Below are 19,711 nucleotides of genomic sequence, written 5' to 3'. Positions count from 1 at the left end.
ATTTTTAACTACATTTTTTTATTTCCATTTTCATTTTACTTTTCTCTCTGTAACTCAAAAGTCACCCCTTTACTATCTGAAACTCAAAATTAATTATACTTTAACTTGTGGACTCTCGTCTCCCTGAAACTTGTAGATCGCCTCCTGAGACATATGTGGAACCCAATAGCCAATAAAATTATACCACAAGTGTAATAAATTGATTATAAATCTTCATTATGGGTTAACATTCAACAATCAAAGAATAAAAGTTTAAAAGAAATTGAAGAGATGAAAGAAAAAAAAAATTGATTAGCTTACCCAAATCAAAATCGAATTTTGAGTTTTTATAAAGACGAATTTCATGTTTCAGGAGGCAAAATGAGATCAAAATCGAGTTTCAAGGGGCAAAGTGGAGCGAACTATGCGTTTCAGGGAGTAAATGCGAGTTTTGAGTTACAGGGACTCAAGTGAGATTGAAATTGAGTTCTAGGAGGTGTAGCTAAAAATAAGCTAAATATATATTACTTTGACATTTATGTGAGTCGAACTTGAACGACAAAAAGGACAAAAAAGAAATAGTTAAATCCACACACGTTCCCCTTAACCAGAACTGTATATATAGAACCTGGAAGCTTGAAACCATGAAGCATCATCGAAACAATGGCTGCCCGCCTGCAAAACAAGATTGCGGTGGATGTTGCAGCCGATAGCAGTTCGCTCGATTCCTTCTCATTCGCTGACCTATTGTGTGTTCAGGATCAGCAATCCAAGTGCCTTCCTGCTAACAAACCCAATCAAATTCACAAACAAGGCAGAGAGTTTGAGTTTAGTTACTCAGAGTCCATAGTGACCGACCCAATCAAGCATTATCCGGCAGACCTGTTGATATCGAATGGTCAGATCATACCAAAAGCAACCGAGCTTGAATCGACACAGTGTCCGGAGACAGAGCAGCTCAGCATCAAAGGTCCAGTACGAGCAACAAGTACCAGAAATATGAGATCGACTGAGACCGCCAGTGTCACAGAAGTATATGCTAAGCCACATCCAGAATCCAGAAACCAAGAGAAAAAGGAGAAGCCTGCACCCAGATCATCGTTCGGCAAGAAAATGTTCAAGTCATTTGTCTTCCCTTGCAATGAATGCAAAGTTGCTAAGCCAATCGAGGGAGCACATAGAGTGTCGAGAAAGTCACATTGATATGAAGCTCCTTTTCCTTTCAATTCTTTCTATTTCAGCTAATCAAAAGTCCATAAATTAGTAGAGAACAAACTTAAGACTTTGAAGTGAGGCTTCAATATAACCTGAGTCTGTTTCAGTTAGCAACAATCAATAAAAATTCAGACATGAATATCTTTTCTCAAGCTCTGATCACTAAACGACTCGATGGCAGATTCTCAACAGTCTCAGGTCACTTGAAGTCACTAATATAAATCTGTTTTGCAGCAGTCAATGCCATAAACCGATAAACAGCCCCGACTTCTTTATAATCCAGTTCAAGCTTCATCATAACGACACGATGCATTGTAAAGAGAACTACAAAAAGTATAATTCAACCTACTGAAATCACGGGAAATTAACTAACATCCTACAGGATTCATGGCATCTCAGTATCATTTCCCTCTTCTTTTACTTAATCCTAAATCTTGATCATACCAGGACTAAGCTAGTGGTTGAAACTGGTTAGGCCTTTGATGCTAAAAAAATACTTTGACTCGGGTTGAGAAATCATACATCTGGTGGAATCTACCTTATTCTAGAGATGGGAAAATGGAAAAAACATTACAGCATGATTGATTTTACACTTTCTGCACACTGACCCTGAATTAGTTGCAGGCTTGCAGCTATCAGACCTCAACAACAATCCCATATGTAATTTATTTTCCCAAAGAAAATCAGGGTTTTAGGACTCCATGATGATAAACTGATCTGTTAAGGACAAATAAAGGTAACAAGGTACTAGGACATCGATCTTATTCTCCTATTATTATGTACACCTCAGTAAAGAAAAACAACTACTTAGCTCAAAGGGTCCGGCCCTTTTAGGCAGTGGGTATCGGGTGCGAAATACAGATATTAACACTTGAGAATAGAACTCCCAAAAACATTTTACATAAATAATGAGAGTAAATTAACAAAGTATGAAATAACGGCAAGTCATAAAAAATGAGAGTTTACCTTAATCCACAAATATCTTTAAATAATGAAACATTGTCCAGAAGAATCTGAACACCACAATTACAGATCATTATAACCAAAAATGAGGATGGAGAGCGTAAAACTTCAAATTACACATATTATACGTCAACTTGAATTTCATAAATTTAAAACAAACATCTTTAAGCATCTATAATATCAGAACCATACATTTTACTATCCTAAAGTAAAACTGCCACTCTTCCAAGTTCTTTGTAGGCAGTAAAAGAGTTTATGCAAATATACTGAATCAAGATACCAAAATTTTGATCAATTACATATCCAGCATAACTTGTGGAAGACTAATGCACAAACTGTAAGCTCAACTATAAGGGTCCCATATGGGTGATCATTAATTCCCAAACCAAAAGTTCTCATTTTAACACGTCACTCCACAGCGCCTCTGAATTGAAGCAGGGAAGGAATTGAAGACTGACCTTAGAAAGAATAAGAACCAGCATTCAGACTCTTTGATAAAATTTGCAAAGACCCTCAAGCTGAGTTAGTTCAAGCCTAAGGCAATCTTCCTTGCATAAAAATGAAATGAATTACAACCATTTTTCTATAACACAGACTAGGATTAACACAGACCTAGATAAGTTCCAGTCATGACACCGTTTACCTCAAAATATATGAAATGTCGGTAACATAACTAACTTATGAAACAATAAATCTTATAAGAAAATTAACAACTTTCTACAAAAACTCAACTCTGATTATATAAAACAGGGGATACTAAACCAACTGTCCATAACCTCCAATTAGTAAACTGCGTAGGAAAATTTGCAAGAGAAAAATCACTGCCAAACATCTCAAGATTTTCCATATTTTTCAACATATCCCTGCAATGAAACAAGTGGCTGTCAGATTACACTCAAAACCCAATATCTGCTTCATTACATCATCACCAAAAAAATTAAAGAAAAAAAAAGGGCTAACCTCAACAAGCTTTGAGATTTTTGGACGGCATGCAGACAGGTATTGCACAACTGTTTCTATGGTAGATGGGATTTGATGGGGCTGAAAAGCACTGATAATCTTCTCTACTGCTCTCTTAACTATCATGTTATGTGCATCCTTGCTGAGACTACCTTCGCGCCATTTTGGTTTTAACAATTCTTTCACTAAATCTACAAGAGCCGCTCGGAAATTCTTCACAGCTTTTGATTCTTGCTGTACATCTCCGTCTGTCAAATGTTCACCATCCACTTCATTTTTTTCTCTAAATCTACCTAATTTTGTGCCTTCTTGGTGTCTAGAACCATCACTTTGATGTCTAGAATCACCAGTGGCACTACTGGCTTTGTTTTGTTTTGTACTACATTTGGGATGAGGAGGGCCCAAGGGATTTTCTTCTCCAGTCATGGTTCCATTTTGGCAGACAGCAGAAGTCCCCGCTGTCTCTGCTTCAGTTACAGGGGAATTATGGTCACGTGTATAGCAGCTATTAACTAATACCTTCTCATGATACGTAGTATGTGAAGACATAGAGTTTGTATCACCATCACAAGCTGGCCGCGTGGTCCCACTAGCAGATTCACCATGTTGCGGTTGCAATTTATTCCCAACGGTTGCCCCTTCAGGATAGAAAGAAGCTTCACCAGAGATGTTTGAGAACTTTGGTAACTCAATGCTGTCACGAAGAGGATCATACTGCCTCCCCGAAGATGATAGAAATGCACGAGGAAGAATAAAAGATGGCTGGAATGGCACAGATGGCTCCCAATCATTTGAAGAAAGTTTTGTTTTAATTTCAGCAGAGCGCAATGACACGGTGGTCGGCAAACTTTTCAATTCAGAACTAGAGAAGGGGGAAGAGCTTTTCAGCAAGGGAGATGATCTAGTAGAAGAACGGTAATCCCTACTTTGATCAAAAAGCTTAAGAGTATCATGAGGACTTGAATCGAGATTGGAATAACTAGACGGCAACGAAAATCCAGTCCAAGATGAAATACGGCTAGTTGGAAACAAGGCAGTAGTTGAAAGATTTCTTGAGCTTGAATTCAAAGCAAGGTTCACAAGTGGGGAACTATGGTCACGGTGCATACGCTGGCTCCAAATTCCAGCTGGTTCCTCCATACTGCTCGAATGTGAAGAGTTCTTCCCTATAAAGTACTTTCCTGATGATGAAATAGATCCAATTGAAAAAAATCCAGGCTCAGGATGCAAACTGCTCATGAATATGGAATTATCTTTAACAGCAGGCCAATTTGTCTGATCATCCCTTCCTATATCCTTAAGTGACGAGAGAAAGCCTGGATCATCTTTGGATGAATGCAATTTCTTTGCATCAGTGGACACACCCACATTTGACTCCTCTCCAATAACTGTTGGAAACTTGCGCTTTTCATGAAACTGGTGTTGTCTTCCTATGTGTTCCAAAAATGGGATCTTTTCAGAACTGAGATGTGAAGAAAATGCAAAATCACTTCCACTTGAAGAAGCCAGAGGGTCACGAAAACGAGGTGACCTTGTTCTCACAGTAATGTCTCTTAGACCTGTTACAGTAGAAGGGTGTTAATAAGAAGGTCATAGGAGAGTACTTTTTGACATTCCTACCCAAGTAGATAATAAAACGTACCTTCATCAAGCTGGACTTCTCTTGTAGAATTAGCAACATCTCCCTCAGGATGTGGTTGAGAACTGTTCAGATTATCTTTCACATGGAGGAACTTACAAGAACTACCTCTAATGCACCAACCCTTCGCATAAAAGTCACATATAATAGCTGGGGGCTTGCTTCGACCACTAGTCTCAGCAGCAGGAGACACAGTTGTGGTCCCTGTCTCAAGAGCACTTGACCTGAAAAACCTGACAGTTAGTGGGATGGGTAGAAGTTTGGTTCAAAAGGAAAATAATTAGCCACCAGGTACACACGTTAATCCAACACTCAAGTTTTAAAAATGCACTGGCCTTGGCTCTAAGACAAGAAAAATTTTAAAGTATAAAGGGCCAACATACCACCTCACCTTGAATCTATTTGCTTTCTACCATTCCTCTGCTGCATGTCCACTTGTTTCATCTCATCCCCTGGATTCACAACACTTCTAACCTCCTCACCTAAATGATCCCTAATCGGGGTGGCATCAGCCATCTCTTCCCCGCCAACTCTACATGAGCTGGCCACTTTAGCATCCATAATCTCACTATTACACAGATGACCATTGACCTCATTGTGTAGGTGTACAGAGGTTCTCTGGCCTGAAAGGATTCCAGCATCCTTGTTAGCAACCATATAATCATCTTTTATACCAAAATGTTGGTGAGAGATAGAATGCTGATACGTATTCGATAACAATCAAGTAAATCAATCTATCATTGAGCTAAATTTTGGCAGTAATTTCAATAAAACGGGAACATTCAGCTTTCTAGATAAGGGGGTAATGACTGGACCAAATAACGGATTGACATCGAATCAAGTAGATGCTTTACCTATAAGCTCAAACACGCAAACGAAACTTTTCCCATACTCCTCAAACTACAGTTCCAAGTTTACAACAATTCTTTATAACCCAATTGCATTACATAATTTTCCAAATTAAGCTAAAAAGGCACAGCATTGAAGTATGAATTGCTACAATCAAGCCATAATTAACAGAATCAATCCAAATGCATAGCAAATTTGAAGTCAACAAAGCAAAAACACCGATATCCCAAAAAAATCAAACGAATTTTAATTAATTTAAATTGAAAGTAGGTTAATAGAAGAGGTAAATAACCGTTGTGATGATCACGGGATCGAATTGGTGAATCTGAAAGATCCATATCCACTTCAACCCTTCCTTCTAATTCGTCTTCCATATTCTCTTCCCCCTCCGCCTCTTCTTCTTCCGCCTCCGCCTCCTCCGCCTCCTCTTCTTCCTCTTCTTCTACTTCTTCTTCTAACAATTCGGGGTCTTCTTCTTCTTCTTCTTCTTCTTTTTGTTCCTCGATGTCGGAGCCGGAGAATTCGGCCGGTTCCGGAGATTTGTCATCGGCGCTGTGAGGCATTCTGAGTGCGCGACTGTGTAGGTTGGTACGGTGCGCCTTCTTTGGAGGTTTGCGGGGACGCTGAGACTCAGAGCTTCCTTCACTTGTCTCCGTCGGCTACAGAACACATGGCATTTCGGATACGTGGAGTGCTGTGATTAGTTGAGTACAAAAGTCATCCCTGCAATGTGATACATGTTAAACCATTATTTGGAGATATATAATTACTGGCTTTTTATTATTAACGATTTGACATATTGATTTTAATTTTTAACCGTCTAATTGAATAATTGAAAATAAGTCATCGATAAAAATAAAATAAAAGTGTGTCAAAGTGTCAAAGATGGAAAAGGTGTGTGGATAACATACCGCGAGAAATGCTCAAAGGCCCAACACATTTCAAAGCCCAAATAGTGTTGGATTCTACATTGTCTTTTCTTAGTAAAGCCCACAAGGATTGAGAGCCTTAAAGTGAGCCCATTTTTATTTTAGTGGTTCATTGATGTAGTCTTCTGAGAACCGTTAGATTAGTTAGATGACTATGATCTCACAAAATACACACTTCCAGAAGGCAGAAGAACCCAATCCGCTTAGAACGTACCAAGACCATGATGAAATGACATACCAAACTAGTATTGACTGCTGCACATGCGTCCAACACTCCTCTGTCTAGCTCTTTGTGTATAAAATCATCTCCAACTGAAGAGTTCAGAGGGTCAAAGGGTCAAAAATAGCCTGAAAATCGTCTCTAACTAAAGGCTAAGCCAAAGAGCACACCATTTCAGTGGCGAAGCCAGGATTTCTCAGGGGGAGGGGCGAACTTAAAACAGTGCAAGGTTAAAAAAAAATAGCAACAACTAAATCTTTGTATATAATAATGTCTTCCATAATTAATCAATAAAAACAAATTACAATTGTTGTCGACGAGGTTTCATGTCAAGAAAACGTTGCATAATAGGCTCATTATCAATAAGAGGAGGACTATCCGGAATATTTGGAGAATGATTTAAGCACTGTTTCTTATAATATCGTTCCATTACGTAACTGTATAACGAAAGAAAAACAAATATATCTTAGACTCTTAATCCTAGAGTAGACTACGAATTTAATTAATCAGTACCAACAATCATATCATATGAATAATCAATTTTTATTCTACAGTAGAGTATGTAGACTACAAATGTAATTAATAAGTACCAACAATGCATTTGAAGGAGGGTTTTAGTTAGTTGAATTGGGGTTCATTATGTTAATGTATATATAATGTATCAATCCTCTTTTATGTACTTCAAAAAAAAAAATCAATAATCATAGTATTCATATGAATAATCTATAATCAATAACCATATAATGTATAACCTTGTAATCCTACATCAATTAAACAAAAATTTATATTCAATAATCAATTAGGGTTTGAAATAAATTAAAAATTTTACCTTAATTGGAATTTGGAGTGGCTGTGCAGTGTGCTTGCAATTGCAGACTGATGTGTCTGGTCTATCTGCTACAGGACAGAAGGTTTTGTCGTGTGGGGGGGGGGGGAAAGGTGGGGTGGGGGGACTGACGGGATGGGATTTGGGGAAAAAGATGAAGGGTTTTTAATTTGGTTTAGGGTTTAGATGGGGATGGGGACCAGTGGTCCCCCCGTTTATATATTTTTTTTTATTTCATTCAACCAAAACGACGTCGTTTGCCAAAAAAATTAATTTTTTTTTACCAGGGCCAAAACAACGTCGTTTTGGCCTGGATTTTAAAATTAAAAAAAAATACCTCCCCGTCGTCTTCCCCGAGCTACCTCTGTTTCTGGTTTCAGAACCTGGTGCTCCCCAGTTTCCGGCCAAACCAGGGGGGTTCAAGCGTCGCTCCTGCCTTTGTTTTCCGGCGAGCGGAGGGGCGAACGCCCCCCTTCTCTCCTACGTAGCTTCGCCTCTGCACCATTTCTCACATATTTTTCACCATTCCATACTATCTTACCTCATTTTATTTCAATTATTCACATTTCATAATATAGTCCTTTGACCCTCGGTTAGAGATAGTTTTTTGTCACATGACTATATTTGGCTTATGGCCCTCTAGCCCCTTGGTTGGAGATGGTAAGAAATATGATTCTGCACTGTTCATTACAATATTAATTTCTTGAAAGACCAAAGGACTAAAACGAGTCATCTGGCCCTCATTCGTTGGAGATGGTCTAATTTGGCATCAATGAGATATCATGTTCTTATTTTTAGAAAGAAAATCAAGTGTGTTTAGGGTTTAGTGTTTAGAGTGGCGAGTTCGAAGCTCGCAAATCCGAAAGAAAAATCAAAAGGCACATGAGTGTAGCGAGTTTTATTGAAAAAACAACGAATTATCCTTTCTTTCTTCTTACATTCTACTCAGGAGTGATCACAAGCCTCTCATTATCCTTTTCTTCTTGCATATATTGATATGACGATCAATTTGGAGCCCGTTTAGTGAGAGAGAAATGAATTTGACGTGTATAGAGAGTCATAATTATTGGCTACGATTGCGAATTTGCTAAGTACTTGAAGATAAATTATACTAGTCTAGTTAGCTAATTAATTCTGTCAATTGTGTGACACACTATGGTGGGAACTTGATCACTAACAGACATTGACATCAATTAGTGCGCTAAAATGATCCTAATTGCATCAGATTTGGGATATGTGGAGGGAGGAGCTAGCATTAGGCATAGTTGATCCATCTTTGGATCAGTCATATCCTGCACACGAGGTTTCCAGATGCATTCAGATCGGGCTACTTTGCGTGCAAGAAAGTGCATCGGATAGGCCAACCATGTCGGAAGTTATTTTCATGTTGAGTAATGAAACAACTCTTCCTCTCCCCAGAAACCGGCATTTATGTCACAATCCAGAAATCCAAACTCAGCAGCATCGCAAGGAGAAATTTGTTCACTAAACGAGTTACCGAAAACCATGGCTGAAGTGCGCTAATGATTTAGGGTTGTACATCTTATTCAATGAAAATTTCTTACAACCAAGAGCATGATGAGTGGTGATGAAGATAATTAGGGGATTTAACACTTGAAGTAACAAATATAAACGTACTTATCAACTAGGGCGAATCGTACCATGTCAACCAAGCTCTGAGATGCATCCAAATTGCCCAGCTTATGTGTGCAAGAGTATGCCACTGACCGGACAACAATGCATGTCGGCGGTTTTTCTCATGCTAGGTAATGCAGAAGCAGCTCCTTCACCAAAACAACGAGCATTTTTATTGAAGAGGAGGGATAATAGTGGAGACCCATCACCTAGTTTTTTTTAATATTATTAAGGGGAGGGGAGGGTTCAAAACTGTTACAACAACTTAGGAGATGGGCAGTTTCGAACCTAAGATGCATGGATGAAAACCCAACATCTTATCTACTAGGATATTGGACCACATGCAAAGTCCCCATCACCCAGCACTGAAGAAGAAAATTCTTTAAAGATGTGACATATAGTAGCATAGAACCTCGTTGAAGTTAAACTCTTTAAGATATTTTGAGTGCTTTGACGTGTATAAGGAGTCAGAATTATTGGTTACGATTGCGAATTTGTTAAGTACTTGAAGAAAAATTATACGAGTCTAGTTAGCTAATTAATTCTGTCAATTGTGTGACACACTATGGTGGGAACTTGATCGCTAACAGACATTGACATCAATTAGTGCTGAAGAATGAGAGGTTTGTGGTAATCAAACTTCAGCATAGCATGGGAAACAGGTAAGTTTTTTTGTCTAGGTTTGGGCTGCTGGGATTCAGACAGGAGAAAAGATGTTGACCTGTGATTCTTTGCATGCCAAATAAAAAATCCTAGGACTTTTCAAATTGGTTTATCATTTCATTTTATCACGGATCACTTTTATCATAGTGTCCACTACTAATCACACCTAGCATCTTACCACCTAGGAGCACATTATATATATGTTGGACTTTATCAATTTTTCGATGTGAGATATTTTTGGTTCGCTAAATTCGTGATTGGCTCCATTCGGAGCCAATTGAGCTCTGCCATTCTTTCGCATGCACAGAAACGTTAATAAGAATTGTGTTTATCAATCGACTGGATACAACTGGGGTGTGGTCAGGATTAATGGAGTGGAGCTTTCTAGCTAGGATCAGTTTGACTGGAAGTTGTGGGTGAGTTGACCGTAGCATCAACGACTGGAGCTCGCCCATGAGCTGTTAGCATTACTCAATCTCCAAAATAAAAAATCCAACCTTTCTGGCTTTTTGTTTCTGCTTGCCATTAAAAGAAGCAACCTTTTTAGCACTTAAACTCCTCAATGAGAAACTAACCATGAATTCTACTAAATTATTTTTTGTCATAATTATATTGCTTATCTTCCTCGTGATTCTTCCCTCTTCCCTTTCGGTTACCCTAGACGCCATTACACCAAACCAACCCCTAAGAGATGGCGACGTTCTTCTATCCACCACTGAAATCTTTGCACTAGGGTTTTTTAGCCCAGGGAATTCTCATAATCGTTATGTTGGAGTTTGGTACAACAAAATTCCAATCCAAACCATCGTCTGGACTGCAAACAGAGACAACCCCGTAATTCCTATTGCTGGAGCTGGGCTCTTAGCTATTCTTGGAAATCATGGAGGCCTTGTTATTTATGGGAAGGACCGAAGTACCCCTCTTTGGTCTGCTAATGTCACAGTCTCTTCGCCAAACAATTCCGTAATAGCCAAACTTTTGGATACAGGAAATCTTGTATTGCTTGAGAATAGTGGTAGTAGCCAAAGGATGCTGTGGCAAGGCTTTGATTACCCCTCAGATACACTGCTTCCATTAATGAAGATTGGGCTGAACCGGCGGTCGGGGCTGAACTGGCTCCTAACATCTTGGAAGTCCCACGATGATCCCAGATCGGGGAATTTTTCGTATGAGATTGACCCAACCGGGTTTCCACAGTTCATTGTTTACAAGGGTCGAACCAAATGGTTTCGAGTCGGAACTTGGACCGGCCAGAGATTGAGCGGGGTCCCCGAATACACACCTAGTAGTTTCCGCAGCTTTGTGAACGATACAGATGAGATATATACAGAATATACTGTTACAGATGGCTCAGTACTCACAAGGGGGGTGCTAGATGAATCAGGAATTTTTCAACGGTTCGTATGGCGGGGTCAAGAAAACAAATGGGTCGAAGGAAGTTTCTGTTAGGAATGTCGGTACTACAAGATAGAGAATGCACAAGGTAAAGTAGAAAATGGACGCCAAGAATTTATGTGGTTCGGCAATTTATGCCTACGTCCACCAAACAAGGAATCTTCACTATATGAAAAAGATGAATACAACAAGAGTAGTCTTACCAAGCCAAAGACAAGGCTTGATGGATACAAGAAAGTATAACACACACTTTCTATCACTCTAAACTTCACTCACACAATGTGTAGTGGAACACTCTCACTCTCACTCTTGGAGTGGAACTCTAGCTTTGGACTTGATCCTTTGCTACTCACTCTTCTCTTGATTTGTTGGTTCACTACAACATCACACCCATATTTATAGGTGAGGGTTTGGCATTCTACTAGTTTCTAGTGTATTCTTCAAACCTCTAGCATAGAAAGATCTAGACTAGCCACAAAAGTGTGGCTTCTAGATCTTTCCATTTGCAACCAAGGAAGCTAGTACTCTCTAGCTTCTTCCATCAACTTAATAACATGCTAGAATTGTCTAGCATGCTCCAGCCATCTCTCTTGCTTACTAGAATAATCTAGAACATTGATCATGGGCTGGACCATATACCAACAATCTCCCCCTCCAGTCCATGAGGGAGGAATTCCGATCATGACTCCAAGTTACCTGGAGTCCATCCCAGCAGCCTTAATGCAGAATTCCAACTTTGATTTTGTGACCTCCTTTGTCAACATGTCTGAAGAATTATTATCGGTATGAATCTTCTTCAGCTGTAGCATCTTGTTCTCGATAGCATCTCTAATCCAGTGATAACGAATATCAATGTGCTTGGTGCGTGAATGGTATGCAGTGTTCTTGCTCAAATCCAGAGCACTCTGACTATCACAATAAACGCCATAATCACTTTGCTTCAAACCCAACTCTTGGAGAAACCGCTTCAGCCACAACAACTCCTTGCATGCTTCTGTAGCGGCTATGTATTCAGCCTCGGTTGTAGACAAAGCAACACACTTTTGCAACTTGGATTGCCAAGACACGGCTCCCCCTGCAAAAGTAAACAAGTACCCAGACGTAGATTTTCTACCATCCAGGTCACCTCCCATGTCAGCATCTGTAAATCCTTCCAAGATTGGTTTGGAACCGCCAAAGCACAAGCACATCTTAGAAGTCCCCTTCAAATATCTGAGAATCCACTTAACAGCTTCCCAATGGTCTTTCCCTGGATTAGAGAGAAACCTGCTCACCACACCTACTGCATGAGCAATATCTGGCCGTGTGCACACCATTGCATACATGATACTTCCTACTGCTGAAGAGTAGGGAACAACTGCCATTTTCTCCTTTTCTTCATATGTTTTTGGACACGACTCTTTGCTCAACTTGATATGATTGGCTAAAGGTGAGCTTACCGATTTGGCTGTTTTCATGTTGAACCTTTCAAGCACCCGTTCAACATACTTTTCTTGTGACAGCCACAACTTCTTGGATTTTCTGTCACGAATTATCTCCATGCCCAAAATCTGCTTGGCTGGCCCTAAGTCCTTCATGTCAAAGGACTTAGATAACTCTTCTTTGAGCTTTTTAATCATAAAAGCATCTTGACCGACAATCAACATGTCATCAACATAAAGCAACAAAATGATGAATTTACCTCCAGAAAATTGTTTGATATAGACACAAGAGTCAGCATGAGTTCTCTTGTACCCATTACTCACCATGAATGAGTTGAACTTCTTATTCCACTGTCTCGGAGCCTGCTTAAGACCATATAAACTTTTCTTGAGCTTGCACACCAAATTTTCTTTACCTTTGACTTCAAAGCCTTTGGGTTGCTCCATGTATATCTCCTCTTCTAAATTGCCGTGGAGAAATGCAGTTTTAACATCTAACTGCTCGAGCTCAAGATCCATGCTTGCTGCCATACCAAGGATAACTCGAATGGAAGTCATCTTCACCACCGGTGAGAAAATCTCATCAAAGTCAACTCCTTTCTTTTGACCAAAACCTTTGACAACCAAACGAGCCTTGTACCTTGTCATGTTGTCGTCTCTTTTCAATTTGAACACCCACTTGTTTTTCAATGCTTTCCTGCCCTTTGGAAGCTCCACCAGCTCATAGGTATCATTCTTTGATAAGGAATCCATCTCCGACTCCATTGCCTTCATCCATTTGTCACTGTCGTTATGAGCTCTGGCCTCCTCATATGTTTCGGGCTCTCCATAATTAGTCAACATGATATACTCTGATGAAGAATACTTGGTAGACGGTCTTCGACTTCTGATGGATCTTCTGACCTGATCTTCATTCTCTTGTAGGGCTGGAGGCTCCCCCTGATTGGGTTCTCCTTGAATCTGCTCTTCTTGACTAGGCTCCCCCTGATCAGCAATCTCATGGTCTGGCACATCTTGATCAGGCTCCTCTTGATTAGCATTATCTGATTCTGCAGGCACTTCATTGGCAGTTGCTTCAGGGATGTCATCGTGACTTTCTTCATCTGAAGCTAATGGATCAACTCCTCTGACTGCGCCATCTGGTTGTGCCTCTTTATCCGAATCCCCAATTGTTTGTTCTTCATAAAAGACCACGTCTCTACTTCGGATAAACTTCTTCTGGTATGGGTCCCATAATCTGTAACCAAAATCTTCACCGCCATAACCAAGAAAGATGCACGGTGTAGCTTTGTAGTCTAACTTCGATCTCTGCTCTTTGGGCACATGCACAAAAGCTTTGCAACCAAACACCTTCAGATGAGAGTAAGACACATCATTACCAGTCCATACTCTCTCTGGAACATCAAGACCTAATGGTACTGATGGAGATCGGTTGATCAAATAGCAGGCTGTCCTTACAGCTTCACCCCAGAACTGCTTAGATAACTTTGCAGTCCTCAGCATACACCTGACTTTCTCCATGATGGTTCGGTTCATTCTTTCAGCAACACCGTTATGTTGTGGAGTTCCAGGAACCGTCTTCTCATGACGTATGCCATGTTTCACACAATACTCTCTAAACTGGTGAGATGTGTACTCACCGCCGTTGTCGCTACGAAGGCACTTGAGAGGTTTCCCAATTTCCCTCTCCACCATGGCATGAAACTCCTGGAATGTCTGAAACACTTGGTCTTTGGATTTCAACAAATACACCCAAACCTTTCGTGAAGCATCATCAATATAAGTAACAAAATATTTATTTCTTCCAAGTGACTCGACTTCCATGGGTCCACACACATCTGAATAAACAAGATCTAACAAATTTCCTTTCTTTGTAGATGGAACAGAAAAACTAACTCTTCTTTGTTTTCCGAATAAACAATGCTCACAAGAGTTTAACGACGTACCTTTGGCAAAGGGAATGTGAGACTTCTTTGCCAAAACTTGTAGGCCTTTCTCGCTTATGTGGCCTAGCCTCTTATGCCATAAGTCTAGAGATGAGTCCTCCACAGCATTCAACTCACCTTTCAAAACCTTGGCATTTGACCGGTACAACGTACAACAAAGTCGTGCTCTTGCTACCACCATTAAGCCTTTAGTAAGCTTCAATTTTCTTTCGCCAATATGGTGATAATATCCTTGTCGATCAAGGGTACCGATGGATATCAGATTGAGACGTATATCAGGAATATGTCTCACATCTTTCAACATCAATTGGCAGCCGAGATTAGTTCTTAGACATATATCACCAATTCCAAGAATTTTGGAATAGCTTTCATTCCCCATCTTCACTATGCCAAAGTCACCTTCTTTGTATGTACTGAAGAACTCCCGTTTGGACGTAGCATGGAAGGAAGCTCCATTGTCAAAGATCCATTCAATGTCTCTGTCAGAGTTGCCCATATGCAGACATTCACCAACAGACAATATTTCTGGTACATCACCACATATGACAGCAGTGGTATTGCCAGTATCATCTTTCTTCTGATTGTTTCCTTCCCTTTGCTCTCTCTTCCAAACTCGACAATTTTTCTTCATATGGCCTTCTTTGCCACAATGGTGGCATGCACCCCTGAACCTTGACTTGGATCGGCTAGGACTCCTGCCATGACCTCTAGGTCCTCTACTCTTGCTTCTTCCGCGGTTCTCTGTGACAAATACTTGGCTGCTATCTGTGCCAGAAGTCTTTCTCCTTGTTTCTTCATTGAGCATGCTATTTTTAACACTATCAAGAGTAAGAACACCATTAGAAGCAGAGTTACTTATACTCACCACAAAGGTCTCCCAACTGTCTGGCAAGGATCCAAGTAACAAGAGCGCTTGTAGCTCGTCCTCGATCGTCATTTTCATAGTAGCCAACTGGTTGATGATATTCTGGAAATTGTTCAAGTGTTCTGCTACACTTAAACCATCCTTGTACTTCACATTGATGAGCTCTTTGATCAAGAAGGCTTTCTTGGCTGGGGTCTTCTTCTCGAACAAGGACTCAAGCTTCGTCCAAAACTCGCGAGCATTGGTTTCATTAGACACATGGTGAAAAACACTATCATCCACCCATTGTCTAATTGTGCCAATAGCCTTGCGATTCATCTTCTTCCACTCGGCATCGGACATGCTCTCGGGCTTAGCGGCATCTCCTTCAATTGGCTCATGCAAATCCTTGCAATAGAGAATGTCCTCCATCCTTGGCTTCCATGTTACCCAATTGGAGTTGGTGAGTTTGATCATAGTGCCACTTCCTTCCATCTCGTAGTACGAGCCAACCGGGCTCTGATACCACTTGTTAGGAATGTCGGTACTACAAGATAGAGAATGCACAAGGTAAAGTAGAAAATGGACGCCAAGAATTTATGTGGTTCGGCAATTTATGCCTACGTCCACCAAACAAGGAATCTTCACTATATGAAAAAGATGAATACAACAAGAGTAGTCTTACCAAGCCAAAGACAAGGCTTGATGGATACAAGAAAGTATAACACACACTTTCTATCACTCTAAACTTCACTCACACAATGTGTAGTGGAACACTCTCACTCTCACTCTTGGAGTGGAACTCTAGCTTTGGACTTGATCCTTTGCTACTCACTCTTCTCTTGATTTGTTGGTTCACTACAACATCACACCCATATTTATAGGTGAGGGTTTGGCATTCTACTAGTTTCTAGTGTATTCTTCAAACCTCTAGCATAGAAAGATCTAGACTAGCCACAAAAGTGTGGCTTCTAGATCTTTCCATTTGCAACCAAGGAAGCTAGTACTCTCTAGCTTCTTCCATCAACTTAATAACATGCTAGAATTGTCTAGCATGCTCCAGCCATCTCTCTTGCTTACTAGAATAATCTAGAACATTGATCATGGGCTGGACCATATACCAACAGTTTCAACCCTAGTGAGTGATGTGACTACTATGGACAGTGTGGTCCAAATAGTAACTGTGACCCATACAGTAATTTTAACTTCTCTTGCCTTTGTCTGCCCGGATTTGAACCCAAGTTCCCCCAGGATTGGAATCTGAGAGTTGGATTGGGTGGATGCCTGAGAAAATCGGGATCGTCTACATGCCGAAAAGGGGAAGGGTTTGTTAAGGTGGCACGCGTGAAGGTACCCGACTCATCTAGGGCACGTGTGAATATGAGTTTGAGTCTGAAAGGGTGTGAGCAAGAGTGCATGAAGAATTGTTCTTGCATGGCATACACGAGTGCAGATGAAAGGGGAGGAGGGACGGGTTGCGTGTTGTGGTACGGGGACTTGATAGACACAAGAACTTTTTCAAATGTTAGGCAGGACTTGTATGTACGAGTTGATACAGCTACTCTAGGTAGTCACTTTATGTTTCATATACTCATATCATTTTGTATTCTACACTTTTTACCAGAATTTCTCTAATACGAACAAATCTTGTTGGATAGTAGTTGCAAGTTGATAGCTACTTACATAGTTTCCCTTGATTTTTGATGGTGATTTGCTACTGTTTACAGTTCACAACTGTTGATTTCTTTGGATTTTAATTTTTGTTTTATATGCTTGTAGCTCAATTTGCAAATGGTTCTGTAATTAGCAAGAAGGGTTCTGCAATTGGCAAGAAGGCAAGGCTGGCAACTTCACTAGTATCCGCTCTCGTGTTCCTTGTCCTAGTATTCCTTTTGTGTTGGTTGGTAAGGAGGAAGAGGCAAGGTAAATAAATTTTCTTTATCTATCTTAATTAGCATCCCCGTGGTGTACGGTCTTCTGTTACATCAACACTACGTTAATGAGATGGGTAGAAGACTCATTATGTACAACTAATGTCAATGGTTACCGTAAGTTTTCTTCTAGTGTCGGGCAATACTGATTGTTAATGACCAAAAGGCTCTAACGTTGCATTGCTTGTTATGCATTTCATGACAGCAGGGAGGCAGAGAAAAAATATGTTCTTCATGGAAGATGGAACAGATCTCAATGATCAAAGTAAAATAAACTCAGAATTACAATTCTTTGATCTAACAACCGTCGCAGCCGCCACGGACAATTTTTCGGTAGCGAACAAGCTTGGGAAAGGAGGTTTTGGCTCAGTCTATAAGGTAGTTAGCCTCCTATAATTTTCCGAATCATGCATAACTTCAGGTTAACCTAGAAGCTTACAAACAAACATGACAATTCATGTTTGATGCTTTTAAAAATGAATTGTAACAGAACTACTTGGATTATAATTTCAGGGTGTACTTCATAATGGAAAGGAAGTAGCGGTGAAACGACTATCGAATAATTCTGATCAAGGAATTGAAGAGTTTAAGAATGAAGTTGTGATAATTGCGAAACTCCAACACAGGAACCTTGTCAAGATTATAGGTTGCTGCGTTGAAGATGGAGAGAAGATGCTAATCTATGAATACGTACCAAACAAAAGTTTGGACTCTTTTATTTTTGGTACCTCTTTTTCCTTTTTTCCTTTAATTTCGTTTTGAAACTAAAGTTAACAAGAATTGATTTGGTCTCAACTTCTTATTGTATCCAGATGATACAAAAAGAAATCTTTTAGATTGGACAAAACGCTTTGAGATTATTTGTGGGATTGCTAGAGGGATTTTATATCTTCATCAAGATTCGAGAATAAGGATTATCCATAGGGATCTAAAGGCCAGTAATATTCTACTGGGTGCATCTATGAGCCCCAAAATAGCAGATTTTGGTATGGCAAGAATATTTCTAAGGGACCAATGTGAAGCAAATACACATCGTGTGGTCGGAACATAGTAAGTTAATTAAATTTCATCAAAACTGAAGATATAAATTGGCTAGAGCTTACCAAAATAGTAGGTTAATAGTTCAAACTTCCGAGTACAAGTCTCACCATGATCTCTTTATATTGTTGCAGTGATTATATGTCACCGGAGTATGCAATGGAAGGAAATTTTTCAGTAAAATCTGATGTGTATAGCTTTGGCGTTTTACTGCTAGAAATCATAACTGGCAGAAGAAACTACAACAGAAACTATCCCCACTCAAATTTGATTGGATATGTAAGCTAACTATAGTCTATTTGTAAACAATGATTTTCCCACAAGTTTATCCCCTACTTTATTCATGCTTGGTTGATTTTTTTCAAAACTCTTTTAGGTTTGGGACCTGTGGAGAGAAGGCAAAGCCTTGGAAATCGTTGATCCATCCATGGGGGAATCGTACCATGTCAACGAAGTTGTGAGATGCATCCAAATTGCCCTCTTGTGTGTGCAAGAGTTTGCTGCTGACCGGCCAACCATGTCGGCGGTTGTTTTCATGCTAGGTAACGAGGCAGCAGTTCCTTCCCCAACACAGCCTGCATTTTTGTTGAGGAGGAGTTGTACTAGAGTAGATCCATCAACGAGTACTGAAGGAGCTAGTTCTATAAATGATGTGACATGTACAGAAATAGAAGCTCGCTAAAGAAAGGCCTAGGATTACCCGACATGTTCCACAATATATATGTACTTGTAGCAGCTTGCAAAAGATAATGTATTAACCACATACAATTTGTTACCGTATGAAGAAAGGGTGAACAAAATTTACCATGCCTTGAAAGTGAAGATTCTCCAAGTAAAGTGAAGCTTGTTGATGTTGGAACTCATAAAAATTAAATAGAATAAGAATAAAAAAGCTTGGACCTTTTTAAAAGTTGGTGGACTTTTTGGATGCATTTGTTGTACTGGACTATTTAGAACTAGACTAGGTTCGGGGGCTAATCTAGACTAACTTAGACTAGACTAAGTTGGACTAATTTAGCGTAATATTTGGTGTGGTGTTGGACTAATATCTAAAATAAAGAAAATTAATATACCTTTTAATTTACAAATAGCAACAGTTTTTTCATGGGAAGTGTTTCCGCTCACCATTTTTCTCCTCATGCGCATCCCCTTTTGTTTGAAGTCCCTTGATTCTTTTTTAGTCCCTTGATTTATTCACCTCATATTTAAATGATTTCTATAACTCGAATGAACTGAAGTCTATAACGAAGAACTAATT

The 19,711-nt window shown here is 39.8% G+C and overlaps 3 protein-coding genes across 3 annotated transcripts; 2 read left to right on the top strand and 1 right to left on the bottom strand.

The window, feature by feature from the left end:
- Window positions 1-2,616: 2,616 nt before the first annotated feature.
- Window positions 2,617-6,353, bottom strand: LOC103446385 (protein FRIGIDA-ESSENTIAL 1-like). Its single transcript, XM_070806496.1, has 5 exons — window positions 5,898-6,353; window positions 5,148-5,379; window positions 4,760-4,980; window positions 3,118-4,676; window positions 2,617-3,020 (listed from the first exon to the last, which is right to left on the bottom strand). Exons 1-5 carry the CDS (start codon window positions 6,166-6,168, stop codon window positions 2,991-2,993), a joined length of 2,313 nt encoding a protein of 770 aa, XP_070662597.1. The 5' UTR covers window positions 6,169-6,353; the 3' UTR covers window positions 2,617-2,990.
- A 3,973-nt stretch (window positions 6,354-10,326) lies between these two features.
- LOC114827477 (G-type lectin S-receptor-like serine/threonine-protein kinase At1g11410) lies at window positions 10,327-11,458 on the top strand. Its single transcript, XM_029109310.2, has one exon. The coding sequence runs from the start codon at window positions 10,455-10,457 to the stop codon at window positions 11,325-11,327; it is 873 nt and encodes a 290-aa protein (XP_028965143.1). The 5' UTR covers window positions 10,327-10,454; the 3' UTR covers window positions 11,328-11,458.
- Window positions 11,459-16,760: 5,302 nt separating this feature from the next.
- LOC108174375 (G-type lectin S-receptor-like serine/threonine-protein kinase At1g11410) lies at window positions 16,761-19,361 on the top strand. Its single transcript, XM_017335109.3, has 7 exons — window positions 16,761-17,051; window positions 17,264-17,407; window positions 17,624-17,793; window positions 17,929-18,139; window positions 18,228-18,465; window positions 18,588-18,732; window positions 18,830-19,361. Exons 1-7 carry the CDS (start codon window positions 16,865-16,867, stop codon window positions 19,133-19,135), a joined length of 1,401 nt encoding a protein of 466 aa, XP_017190598.2. The 5' UTR covers window positions 16,761-16,864; the 3' UTR covers window positions 19,136-19,361.
- Window positions 19,362-19,711: the final 350 nt, after the last annotated feature.

Source organism: Malus domestica, chromosome 10 (genome assembly GCF_042453785.1).
Source record: "Malus domestica chromosome 10, GDT2T_hap1".
In the NCBI taxonomy this organism is placed as follows: domain Eukaryota; kingdom Viridiplantae; phylum Streptophyta; class Magnoliopsida; order Rosales; family Rosaceae; genus Malus; species Malus domestica.
The sequence above is the reverse complement of the archived record's forward strand: the minus strand, read 5'-3'. Positions and strand labels throughout refer to the sequence as shown.

Bases quoted from the DNA above. Each gene is read 5' to 3' on its own strand.
- LOC103446385 (XM_070806496.1), bottom strand. From the start codon at position 6,168: ATGCCTCACAGCGCCGATGACAAATCTCCGGAACCGGCCGAATTCTCC. The intron at 5,380-5,897 runs GTTATTTACCTC...GAATCCTTTCAG, and splicing joins ATCCCGTGATCATCACAACG to GCCAGAGAACCTCTGTACAC. The intron at 3,021-3,117 runs GTTAGCCCTTTT...GTTTCATTGCAG, and splicing joins AAATCTCAAAGCTTGTTGAG to GGATATGTTGAAAAATATGG.
- LOC108174375 (XM_017335109.3), top strand. From the start codon at position 16,865: ATGAGTTTGAGTCTGAAAGGGTGTGAGCAAGAGTGCATGAAGAATTGT. The intron at 18,466-18,587 runs GTAAGTTAATTA...ATATTGTTGCAG, and splicing joins CATCGTGTGGTCGGAACATA to TGATTATATGTCACCGGAGT. The intron at 18,733-18,829 runs GTAAGCTAACTA...AAACTCTTTTAG, and splicing joins ACTCAAATTTGATTGGATAT to GTTTGGGACCTGTGGAGAGA.
- LOC114827477 (XM_029109310.2), top strand. From the start codon at position 10,455: ATGAATTCTACTAAATTATTTTTTGTCATAATTATATTGCTTATCTTC.